The sequence below is a fragment of the Bison bison genome, unplaced genomic scaffold (assembly GCF_000754665.1).
Source record: "Bison bison bison isolate TAMUID 2011002044 unplaced genomic scaffold, Bison_UMD1.0 scf7180017864524, whole genome shotgun sequence".
Classification (NCBI taxonomy): domain Eukaryota; kingdom Metazoa; phylum Chordata; class Mammalia; order Artiodactyla; family Bovidae; genus Bison; species Bison bison.
This window is the reverse complement of record NW_011495075.1, coordinates 4225200-4238376: the sequence shown is the minus strand read 5'-3', so window position 1 is coordinate 4238376 and position 13177 is coordinate 4225200. Positions and strand designations below refer to the sequence as shown.

Here is a 13177-nt window from a genome sequence, read left to right as displayed (position 1 = left end):
ATATGCTATCTAGGTTGGTCATAACTTTCCTTCCAAGGAGTAAGTGTCTTTTAATTTCATGGCTGCAGTCACAATCTGCAGTGATTTTGGAGCTCAAAAAAATAAAGTCTGACACTGTTTCCACTGTTTCCCCATCTATTTCCCATGAAGTGATGGGACCGGATGCCATGATCTTTGTTTTCTGAATGTTGAGCTTTAAGCCAACTTTTTCACTCTCCATATAACGTCTTACAAAAAACCCAAATGAACTATTTGGCCAACTCAATATAAGGCAATACCAAGCCTAGTACCTTAAGCAATTGAACCTGAAATATCAGTTTAAGTCAGGGAGCTGAGTATGTACTTACCAAATATTCTGAAGACACATTCAAAATGTATCTTATTGAAGACTTCAAATTAAAAAAAATAAAACTAATGAGATTACTTTAAAGAGTTTGCCTCTGTCACAGTAAATTTAAAAGCAGTGATAATAAATGGTAAGATCCTTTACTTATACAGGTACAAGTGAATATGGCTAAAAATGATATTTAACATGTGTGTTAATGTGGCAATCTGAAGGCACATAATAAGGCAGTGCTTTTCAAATTATTTCCCCAAAATATCCGTAACTTAAAAGGAGTATAAACTCAAATATGCAAAGAGAGATTGGCTGGGGAAAATAGTTTCATTGAATATATGTCATGATCAAGTGCTATGAGACGGCAGTGCATACATGTCAGTTGAAACAGCTGTAACAGCCAGCAGTAAGGTTCTCATCTAATTTCTTTGTCTATTCTTATGATCACAAAGGCAATATCAGAAAACACAGATAATCAAAAGAACAATATAATGAATCTACACAATCTCACTCACCTTGAAAGACGTCAGTGGATAACTTCAGGCGTTGTTCTGTGCATATATATTCATATGTGTATGTGTCTGTGTTATTTTAAAATGGGATCAGACTGGAACTTCCCTGCCAGTCCAGTGGCTAAGACTCCATGATTCCGATGCACAAGGCATGAGTTCTGTCCCTGGCCAGGGTACAAAAATCCCACATGCAGCAGGACTGGACCTAAAAGACGGGGGGAGACTATCTATACTCTTTAAAAACCTGCCATAATTTCAGTGATCTACTCATTATTAGACAGTTGGGGCATTCCGTCTGCTTCTCTGTTGTCATAGACATAGGTTCTCCTCTACTTTTCATAATAAAATCAGTGAGCAAGAATAACTGGTCCAACAAACCAGAAAAAAAGTTAAAGCATAAGAATCTTTTAAAATTAAAAAAAAAAAACCACACACCAAACCTGGCTTTAAAAATGTTTAAGAACACAGTTGCTGGTTGCATCTTGCCAGTTCTTTGAACACCGGTGATGGTGGAACACTGGTTTTCAGCTAATCCAATACCACTGGCGGTTTTGTAAGAAGAGGAGGGGACCCCAGGGTCACAGGGCTCGGACGGAAGACCATGTGCAAAGGCAGCAGGGCGAGAGTCGTCTGCAAGCCGAGCGGAGAGGTCTCAGCAGGAACCAAACCTGACAAGACCTTGATCTGGATTTCCAGCCTTCAGACTGCGAGAAGGCACATTTCTGTCGGTTAAGCTATCTAGACTTGGCGTTTTGCTATGGCTGCCCTGGCAGATTAACGTTAGTGGGAAGTAAAGCTTTAACCTCCACCTTGTGTGTGTGTGCACACCTCTCTTTACAGATTTTCTGGGGCGTCCAGTTGGAGACAGTTAGGAAGCCCGCCTTCTCTCACTCCTAGCAGGTAGATTTTATACTCCAGCTGTTCACCAAGGACAGGGCTCTGACAGAGGTCAAGTGCAGCTCTAACTATGGGAGTAGCTCTTTGAGGGCCTCACCTCTAGAATCTTGGCTCAGATGACTCATCAGGCACAGGCCAAAGATTCCACCAGCCACTAAAACTCAAGTACCAAGACTGACCAACTCTGCAGCACAGCAGCAGTGCCGGAGACAAATTACAGCCCTGGTGGTTAGCTCGGTTTTCAGCTTTTGATACCTAGATTCTCCCTAATTTTTCAGGTTTAACTGTGTATTTTAAAATATGGTTTTATTTTTCCATTTAGGCATTTTGTAAGGGATATTTTTAAGGCTATCTACCATGCCATATATCTGGAAACTGAGGTCCTCCACGTCTTGTTATAAGAGTAAAAAACCTTTCCTAGGGGCCTTCATACAGAATTTCCCTGTGTCTCGTTGGTAGGAGCCTTCGTATTAATCAATCAATCAATTCAAGAAGAATGGGATTTCGAAGACTGACAGAAACTGGTCAGAGTTTATCTCAGGGCTGCATGGGGGAGTGATGGACAATGAGACGGATCTGGGGGATAGGGAGAGAACAACTGTTGTGGAGACAACGTAGTATGCCTGCAATGTCGTGGACACTGGGTCAGTCGGCGTGACTAGCACAGAATGTTTGATGTAGAGAGTAACAGGACATACAAGCAGAAAGGTATTTCAGGGGCCCAAGCGTGGGAGCACCAAAAATGCCTAGCTAATGAGTTCACAATTTAACTTATGTGTAAGATGGTGACACTGAGGACTTTTGAACCAGAAGATAACAATTAAAACGGTGTGTTAGTACTGCTATTTTGACAGCAGTGTTAAGAGTGAAATAGAGGAGGAACAGAGTACAGGCAATAATTATAACTTAGGAGTCTTGCAATAACTGAGGCAGAAATGACAACAACCCACACCAGGTAAGATTTCAATGGGAAGTCAAAGGAAGGGAAAGACATTCGGAGAGAAGAATGAACAAAATGTGACTGAACTGGATAGAAGGTAAGTTGTGAAGTGGGAGGCAGAGCTTTAGTCTACTTAAGTATACATGACAGTGTGAAAAAGACTGAAAAGTCAGAGTTTCAGTTCCAGCTCTGCCATTTCCCAGCTGGCAACTTCGGACAAATCCCTCAGAAATCTTTGGTCCTCTGTTGTACCACTTGTAAAAATTTGCTATGATTATATAGTTTGTATCTTAAAATGTCGTGAGATTTAAATGAAGAGTTTCTAAATGTACACAGAAAACTATGGAAGATTACAGATGTTTATTGGGGCAGCTCCACCACATAGGAGGATTTACCTTGGGTATTACAACAGCAGCTAGTAGATACGACACGACTCTTTAAGGCTATGGCTCCGTGTTGGGAGAAGGACCTGTGATTATTCATGTCTGAAGGAGCTGTGGAGAGGGAAGGGGCTGAGGGTGAATCAGAGATGGCAAGGGCGGGTCCGGATCCATTTCCATCCGGGGGAGGAGATGTGGCCGGTGGATGCGGTCACTTCCAGGCCAAGGTGGTTAAAGTACCTTTTGGTGGGTTCAGAGGCTATCAGTTGACAGTAGTGGTGCAGGGACTTCCCTGGTGGCCCAGTGGCTAAGACTCTGCTCCCAGCGCGGGGTCCTGGTTTCAATCCCTGGTCGGGGAACCAGATCCCACATGCTCCAACTAAAAGTTGCTGCATGCCACAACTAAGACCCAGAGCAGCCAAATAAAAACAATTTTGAATAAATAAAAAGACGGTGCCAAAGGAGACCGAATTCCTGCTCTACTTCAAGGCGGGCTGACCAGGAGGGCTGACTGACCGAAAACATCTCCAGTGGGTTTTGCACGAGTAAGCAAACTTTCATGCTAGAAACTCGTTCGGATCTCGTTGGTGCTCATTACAGCAGTTACCTTGCTGTGACTGAAACACGGGGGTTAAGAAAGTGTTTCAGTGAACCCCTGATGACACAAGTTACCCCAGTACACCCACTGACTTAAGCCAACAACCATTTTACCCGTCATGACTCCATGAGCCGCAAACTGGGCCAGCTCAGTTGAGCAGCTCTTTTTCTCTTCTCCCCAGAAGTCACTCCTGAGTCCGTGTGCATCTGAGACTGACTGAGGATGGGCTCAGGTGACCTTATTCACATGTTGGGCAGTGGGCGCAGCTGTCAGCAAGGGTGCCTCAGTTTTCCTCAAGGCTTCTGCTGAAGTCTAGTGTGGGCTTGTTGATTACAGCATGGTCTGGTGACTCCAACTATGTCTGAAAGGCGTCAGTTTTACAAACCAGCCGTCACGCAGAGCAAGAGATCACATTTTATGTGCACATGAACAGGTTGAAGGAGGAAAAGCCATTTCAGGTGGAGCCTGAATGATGCAGAAATGTTTTATCAGGCTGAAAATGACAGTGATTTACTGACAGCGTGGGGGACTGGAGGCCGAAGTCCAGGAGGGCTGCTGCCACGCCTCGGGGAGTCTCGGGGAGGCCCTTTCTTGCCTCGCGAAGCTCCCTGGGCTCCAGGCTGCTTCCCGCCAGGCGCGGCCCCCATGGTGGCGTCCCCACATCCTCTGTATGTCAGTTTTAAGGACACTTGCCACTTGATTCACACCCCCGCCTCGGACAATCCAGGACGATCCCCTCATCTCAAAATCCTTAGCTTAATTACACCTGAAAGGGCCCTTTTCCCCTGTCAAAGGTAACATTAACAGACAGGTTCCTGAGATGAGAGCACAGACATGCATTTTTAGGGGGGACCACCATTACCCCACCACAGGCCTAAAAAAGCAATTAAAAATGAAGGGACTGTGAAACTGGATTAAAAAAAAAAAAAAAAAACAATTAGGGACTTCCCTGGTAGTCCAGTGGTTAAGGACCTGCCTTCCAAGACAGGGGGTGCGGGTTCAATCCCCGATCGAGGAGTAAGATCCCACAGGCCGCGGGGCAACAAGCCTGTGCCACAACTCGAGAGAAGCCTGAGTGTCACAAGGGAGACCCAAGGAGGCATAAATAGATACTTCTTAAAAATAAAAAGTGGAGAAGGAAACGGCAACCCACTCCAGTATTCTTGCCTTGGAGAATCCCACGGACAGAGGAGCCTGGGAGGCTATAGTCCATGGGGTCACAAAAGTCAGACGCAACTTAGAGACTAAATCACCAGAGAAAGACTACCCTCAATTTGGCAGCAAGTGACAACTGTCCTTAAGATTTCTTTTTTTTTCCCCTGATAGAAAAAGGAAACACTTGGAAAATGAAAATAATAAATTTTCTATTCAAATGTAAAAAAATAAAAATAAAAAATAAAATAAAAGACCCAATTATATGATCCTAAAAGAAACACACTTTTACTGTAAAGACAAATAAAAAGGAAAGTGAAGTCACTCAGTCGTGTCCGACTCTTTGCGACCGCATGGACTGTAGCCCATCAGGTTCCTCCATCCATGGGATTTTCCAGGCAAGAATACTGGAGGGGGTTGCCGTTTCCTTCTCTGGGAGATCTTCCCACCCAGGAATTGAACCCTGGTCTCCCACATTGTAGGCAGACGCTTTACCATCTGAGCCATCAGGGAAGCCCCCCAAAATAAAAGGATACGAAGAGCTTATACCATTACAACACATCCTAAGAAAGCTGGAGTGCTTATATGAATATCAAACAAAGCGAATTTCAGAACAAAGAAAAATATCAGAAGAAGGACGTTATATAAAGGTAAGGGGGTCATACAAGTGCACATAACAATCCAGTATATTTATGCCCCTAACAACAGAACTTCAAAGTCCATGAAGGAAAAGCTGAAAAAGTCGCAAGCATAGACACATCCAAAGCTATTTTCAACAATGCTATCAAAACATGTCATCAAGAGATGCTGTCAGACAGAGCAGTGGGTGGCGATGACGCCCTTACACAATCATACAAATACAACCATTCATATCAAGTGTCCAGTTTAGCTGCACGCAGAATATCCGTGTTCCACGGGGTCCCACAGAGGCATCAATTTCACACTTGGAGTAAATGTGAACGGCGTGTGTGCTGTGCTGATCCCGGAGGCTCGTCCCTCCCGTCCACCACGGGGAGGATACTGCCACGGATCGCACTCGGCAGACGAGTCAGACACGTCAATGTCACGGGTATTTGACCTGAAGCTCAGGGTGCCTTTCTGTGTGGTCATGGAACAGTGGACATGCTTTCTCCCTCAGGCAGTGGTGAGTGCAGAGAACACGGCTCCGATTTGTACGTGCTGCTGACGACCTTAACCAACATCTCTGTGCTGGTGTGTGGGAAATCCTACAGATCAAGGCTGGCCGTGTCATTTTAAAAGCGCAATTCTAATCCATTTATTGTAATAAGGTACAAATGGAATCACGTTCTTGCTAGATCTTCAGCAATGTTCTTTCTGGGAAATACACTGCTGGTACTGAACATCCTGAAGAGTAGGTTTCATTTTGAATCCCTGCATGACAAAAGGGCTAGAGGTAATTAGTCTGGATATTTTATATGACAGTGATTGTGTGCATGTAGTTTATAATTGGAATGATTGTTCAGGGCTAACAAGGCTGCACTTTACTGTCAACATACACTGACTTCATTTGAAATGCAGCCCATACACGGCACCTACCATTAGTTCAGTGACTGCTCAGGGGGAGCCTACTGACTGGATTGCCAAATAAAATCATGGTTACCTCGTTGTTATGGTAGGTATTGTCTCTCAGAACAACAGGCTGAGATCGACTGACGTGTGGATATAACCAATGCTGATCCTTAACCATAAGATATTAGGGAAAAGTGCATTTGTATCATTTCTTTACTGTGTGACTCAGGTGTGGGATTTTGTCGCTATTTATTCATCTGTTCACTTCAACAAGCATTTTTTTTTTTTAGCATTTTCTATGTAATTGTGCTGGTAGAGATAAAAAAGATGATTAAGACAATCTTTTTCCCTTGAAGACCTCACGAGTTGCCAATAAAAAAGCCCTCATAAACACAAGGCCAAAAAGTAAGAAAGTGCAAATATAGAGACACGTTTTGGATACTGTGGAGTGCTGAGGTGGTCTGCCCAGCTCAGGCTGCAGAGGAGGCAATGAGCAAGGTGAGCAGTCAGAGAGGGCTTCACAGAGGAGGGGTCGTAGGGGCGGAGGCTTCAAGCACAGGTATAACATCACCACTCCCAGGAGATGAGGGGTATTTTTGTCAGAATAAATATCATGGGCAATGTATAAACAATCCATCTCCAGCCATTTGGCAGAGGGCCCTGATACGGAATAAGTCCTTGTTACTTGTTCTGTTCCAGCTGTTGCCCTGGGGAAAGAAATGGTAACAAATTGAACTAGAACAAAGAGAGGCAAAGGAAGACAACTTTGAGACACAAAGAAGTAAAACGGCTAAGACTTGGTGATCACCTGGATGCAGGGATGTGGGAAGAAAATTTGGGGGGAAAAAAAAATCTCTGAATTAGCTGTGCCTTTAAAAGCAGCGACGGGACTTCCCTAATGGTCCAGTGGTTAAGAATCCACCTTGCAATACAGGGGACTTGAGTTCAATCCCTGATCAAGGAACTGAGATCCCACACGCCTCGGGGCAACTAAGCCTGTGGGCCACAAGGAAAGATCTCCAATGAAGCAACTAGCACTCTCTGCAATTAGATGAATATATATATATATATATATATATATATATATATTAAAGAGGAAATAAATGGCGAAGTAGTATTTGGAAGGGAATGATCACAAAGTCCATTCTGAGCTCAGGGGTATTTATATCTGTACTACAGGTGGGTGGAGAGTAGATGGATGTGTGGACCTCACAAGCGTGAACCAGAGATCTGGGAGTCGTGAGCGTGCAAGAAACATTAAAAACATAAACACAGATAAAATTGCGTGAGGGCAGAGTGTGCAGTGGGAGAGGCTGAGTGCTGCTGAAGAAGTAGGTGATCAGCGCTTTCAAAGCAGTCAGCCAAGCACTGGACGCATGGCCCACATTTAACCCTCAGGTCGTGCCTGCTCCTCACCCTAGAGGTGGGCAAAGCTACTGGCCTACTGCTCGGCAGAGGATGATGGAGAGGGTGGAAGAGGACCCGCAACAGCTAGATCGCTTCCTGTCAGGCAGCACATCCACAGCTCCTCCAGGAGACAGAAACGAGGGATGGAGGGGAGCCAAGGGCCCGGGAGCTCGGGGCAGGCGGCACCGGTGGGTGGGCGCTCGGGAAGACAGCCTGGGTGCGCTGGGCTCACAAACAGAAACGGCTGTAATTCCCCCAAGAATTTTCTAAGACCAGCTCAGTGAGACAAAGGGTACTGCCGGATGTCCCATGGAAGGAAACAAAGATTCCCTGTGGGTGACCTCAGGGGCGTGTAACCTTTGCTCTCAATCATGATGATTGAGAGTGAAATGCGCTGTATGCAGAGCCATGGTGTGACACGCCACAACACGCCATTCCGCGATCTGAAAAGCATCAGATACACAAATCGCGTGCAAACAACTGCGCCATCAGGCAGTGTCTGCACAGGACCTCTGTGGGTGGCTCTCGGACCCCAGCACCCACTGGCCCACTCCTAGGGCAATACGTTCATAGTTACTGAAAAGGTAACACCGGTGACATTTCAAAGTCAACCCCAGGCAGCTTTTCTGGGGCTTAGTTCAGTTTGATAATGTGTGCATCTGAGCCGTCAGTAAAACGGCCCAATGTAACTCAATAAAGACAAGTTAACATGACCTCAGAGTTAGCATCTTTATCATCCAGTTTTTATGGTATTTATTTGCAATCATTAATTTCTCAAATTTGCATTGTTATGTAAAAATGTTAATTTTAGAATTTCATATGAAGTGCCCATCTACTAGTTAAGGATTGTAGATTTCTGAAGGAAAAATCCATGGATTCATTCACCCACTGGAAAAGACTTCATTCACTGAGTGTCACAGTACGAGTGTGCTCAGTCGCATCTGACTGTGCGACCCCCTGGGCTGCAGGCTTCTCTGTCCATGGGATTTCCCAGACAAGAACACTGGAGTTGGCGGCCTTCTCCAGGGCATCTTCCCGACCCTGGATCAAACCCGTGTCTCCTGGGGCTCCTGAATGGGCAGGCAGATTCTCCAGCACTAAGCCACCAGGGAAGCCCAAGTGTCATAGAACAACAAAGTGTGAGATGGGCTGTGGAGACACAAAGATGAGAAGAGCGTGCTCCCCACCATCCTCCCTACTGTCTTGTTTATGATCTGTTGGGAAAACAATGCCCCCAAATTATTACATATAAAAAGCTAAAATGGAGCAAATAATTGTGGGCAATCAAAGGAAAGATGTCCAGAGGGGAACCAGAGACCAGTGAAAAATGTTTTAAATGATAAACAATTAATACTAGGGAATTCCCTGTAGATCCAGAGGTTAGGGCTCCATGAATCCACTGCAGGGGGCAGGAGTTCAATCCCTGGTCCAGGAATTAAGATCCTGCCCAGTGCAGCCAAAAACACAACATGCTAAGTGCTAAAAGGACTGGCGAGCTAGAGGAGTTCGCTTTGCCTTTGCAAGTCACGCTGGTGGACGTCGGTTAACTGTATCCCCACCATTGGTACAGAACTGTTCCCAGGCAGTGCCCTGGGCAGGCCCCAGTTGTCTTCAGCACAACCCATACTCATGAAGATTGGTTCATGGACGGACACACAATAAAAAGATGGCTGTTAGGACTTCTGGGGCCAAAAAGGCTTCTCCCCCAGGAGCTCTACAAGACTCTCTTTCAGAGGGACAAGGAAGAGAAACCTAGGAGCCTTTTACCCCATCTTTCACCCACAGGAAGCAGCCTTCAGCAGTAAGGAAGAAACTCAGTCTGAGCCATGGCCAAGGCCCTGCACCTGGATCAAGTGCCTATCCCTTCTACTGTAACAAGTAAAGCCACCCGACCCACGTCCTGCCGCCTAGAAGCCTCATGTAGCTACTGAAAAAATGGATACAAATGAAACAGGGAAACACCTGTCTCTGAAACACCTTCTTCCTCCTCCTCCAAATAACAAGCATGTTCAATGTCAACACAAACATCGAAGACGACAAGAAGGAGTACAGAATGTATGTCACATCATGGAACATGCAGAGGTGGTACAAAACCCTTCCTAGAGCCAACCTGGGTATAAGTGCATTCTAAAGAAAGCGGGGACTAAGGTGCCGTTCTAGGGTGGAACGCTGTGCACCCCACTTTCACACAGTTCTGTCTGCTTTAGCACAGAGAATCTAAGAGGAAATTAACACATGCTAGAATAAGGTAGCGGAGAAGGTGATGGCACCCCACTCCAGTACTCCTGCCTGGAAAATCCCATGGACCGAGGAGCCTGGTAGGTTGCAGTCCTTGGGGTTGCTAAGGGTCGGAGACGACTGAGCAACTTCACTTTCACTTTCATGCATTGGAGAAGGAAATGGCAACCCACTCCAGTGTTCTTGCCTGGAGAATCCCAGGGACGGGGGAGCCTGGTGGGCTGCCGTCTATGGGGTTGCACAGAGTTGGACACGACTGAAGCGACTTAGCAGCAGCAACAGCAGAATAAGGTAGGCAACAAGATCCAAGGAGGCTCTTTCAAACAAGAGATGCAGTGAATGAAAGTTACTTGACGTGCCTTGACACTCCCAAATGTGAAGATGAGACAAAAACTGAAAGGGGTAGATGAACGATACTCTAATTAAATGATCAAATCTGGAAACTATTATTTATACTAAGATACTTCATCAACTGTTAATTACATAGGTTTCCAGCTCTGGTAAGATTTCGGTTCAGTTGCTCAGTCGTGTTCAACTCTTTGCAACCCCGTGGCCTGCAGCACACCATGCTTCCCTGTCCCTCACCAACCCCCAGAGCTTGCTCAAACTCATGTCCATCAAATCGGTGACGCCATCCAACCATCTCATCGTCCTGCCTTCAATCTTTCCCAGCATCAGGGACTTTTCAAATGAGTCAGTTCTTCAAATCAGGTGGCCAAAGCACTGGAGCTTCAGCTTCAGTCCTTCCAATGAATATTCAGGACTGATTTCCTTTAGGATGGACTGGATGGATCTCCTTGCTGTCCAAGGGACTCTCAAGAGTCTTCTCCAACACCACAGTTCAAAAGCATCAATTCTTTGGCACTCAGCTTTCTTTATAATCCAACTCCCACATCCACACATGATTACTGGGAAAAAGCCATAGCTTCGATTAGATGGACCTTTGTTGGCAAAGTAATGTCTCTGCTTTTTAATATGCCATCTAGGTTGGTCATAGCTTTTCTTCCAAGGAGCAAGTGTCTTTTAATTTCACCGTTGCAGTCACCATCTGCAGTGATTTTGGAGCCCCCAAAAATAAAGTCTCACTGTTTCCATTGTTTCCCCATCTATTTGACATGAACTGATGGGATCAGATGCCATGATCTTAGTTTTTTGAGATTTAAGGATATGTATCTAAAAGAATGCACACACTGATAACACCTGAGTGCAAAACAGCTTCTGGGGCCTAAATGCCCAAAGGCTTTTAACTGACAGACGATTTTTAAATCTGGCAATGGAGGATATAATCTAAGGTTCTGGTTAACTCAGTGATTTCCTTTACCCAGTAATCTGAACACTATTTTTATATCCCTTTTTGCATTTAAGGTTTTTAAATTTTAAACTAATTCAAAGTGAAAGTGAAGTCATTCAGTCATGTCCAACTGTTTGGGACCCCATGGACTGTAGCCTATCAGGCTCCTCCATCCATGGAATTTTCCAGGCAAGAGTACTGGAGTGGGTTGCCATTTCCTTCTCCAGGGGATCTTCCTGACCCAGGGATCAAACCCAGGTCTCCCACATTGCAGCCAGATGATATGCCATCTGAGCCACCTGTGGGTTCACCAGAAGTTGTAAAAATAGCACAGCAGGTTCCCTTCACCCAGTTTCCCCAACTGGTTACATTTTCCGTATTTGTAACACAGTACCAAGGCTAGGAAAGGGACTTCGGAACAAAGTACTCTAGTTCTACCTCTAAGCACAGCTGTAGACTTCTGACAGGATCAGAACACAGAATTGCTACTACTACCATTCACAAACATCTCCCTCACTCACACCCCTTTATATTCACACCTGCCCCCTCATTCAGTATAGCAAATGTTTCACAAAACCAGTATTCACTCTTTGTAGATGACTATTTTCTATCATGAATGTGGTAATAGTCTATTTCATTTCTGTAAAATTCGGTCTCTATCCTTTGAATTAATGTTACAAACTATTAACTGGTCCTCATCCTCAATTTTAAAAACAATGTAATCAATAAGAACTTCCAGACTCACTTCCTTTGAGAATTTGGTTTGGCAAAAAACACAAACACACAGCTGATTCACAGTCAATTCCCTTTATAACCACAGTTGCCCTTTCCAGTTTTACTGAGGGTCCCTCCTCGGCCCCCCAGGTTTTCAACTTTTCTCAGATCACTAAGCATTCTCCAGAACCTGATTTATTATGCCAGCACAAAGGAAGCAGATTTACAAAAGAAGATCCCAATTTATTAATTACTATGAGATTTACAACGGACCAATAGGGTCATTTCAATCAGCGCCGACTAAGAATACAAATATAATGCCAGGGTTGCAAGGTAAATGCAGATGTCAAAAAGGAGTGGTGATGGTCTGCCTTCATCTTTGTGTACCACTCTACAATCTGCTCTTATCCTCAGGGGTCAACTGCTGCTCTCAGTTCTTCAAAAAGTGAAGAACACTTACAAAACAGTTTACTCTTCAAGCCTGAAACACAGGCTGAGGGGAGGAGGCAGGAGTACTGTTAATTCTAACGCCTGACATTACCTCCTGAGATGTGTGCTAATTTTCTCAGTCAGTTTTTTGGGGAGAAGCGGGATAACTTTCATCTTTCAGACAGGAAATATAATCTTAAGTTTCGATTTTGCAAATTACTTAGCAACCTGAAACCGCCGCCTCTTCCTGCTTTTGGTCCTCAGGTTAGTCTGGGTCAGAGAGCCAGGCGCGCGAGGGCTCCCCTCCCAGCACACAGCACCTGCAAATACTCAAGCCTTTCCTGGATGAGCCCAAGCTCATAAACGAACCTGGGCCACTCGGATCACTTTCTTGCACTTTATCAGTTGTAGCGATTATGCTGAAAAGATCCCAAGGCCAGTTTGACAGGAGAAAAAGAATGTCCACGTGTCCTGTCAGAAGACCAATGGGAAACTTGGAGCGGAGGTCCTGAGGCTGGAGAAGGCACGATCTCCGGTCCCCGCGTCCTGCGGGAGTCTTCTCAGCCGCCCGAATCCACCTCATCTCCGGGCAGGGCCGCAGGGTCGGCGGACGGCCCGGGGTCCGGTCCTCAGGGCGCGGGCGGGGTCCGCAGGGGTCAAGCTCGGGGTCGGGAAGGGTGAGGAGGTCCCTCAGTCTGCGGTCAGGGGTGCGGGCCGGGGTCCAGAACCGGAGGGCGGGCTCCGGAGGCTCG

The 13177-nt window shown here is 45.6% G+C and overlaps 1 protein-coding gene across 1 annotated transcript in view; it reads left to right on the top strand.

Annotated features, from left to right (window-relative positions):
- LOC104981881 (chromosome unknown open reading frame, human C1orf53) overlaps window positions 1–13177 on the top strand; it is a 23757-nt gene that overhangs the window by 3756 nt on the left and 6824 nt on the right. Inside the window, exons 3-5 of the mRNA XM_010831134.1 lie at window positions 5955–6028; window positions 7768–7941; window positions 12904–13132. Coding sequence (XP_010829436.1) covers window positions 5955–6028; window positions 7768–7941; window positions 12904–13132 — 477 coding nt within the window. The remainder of the gene's footprint in view (window positions 1–5954; window positions 6029–7767; window positions 7942–12903; window positions 13133–13177) is intronic.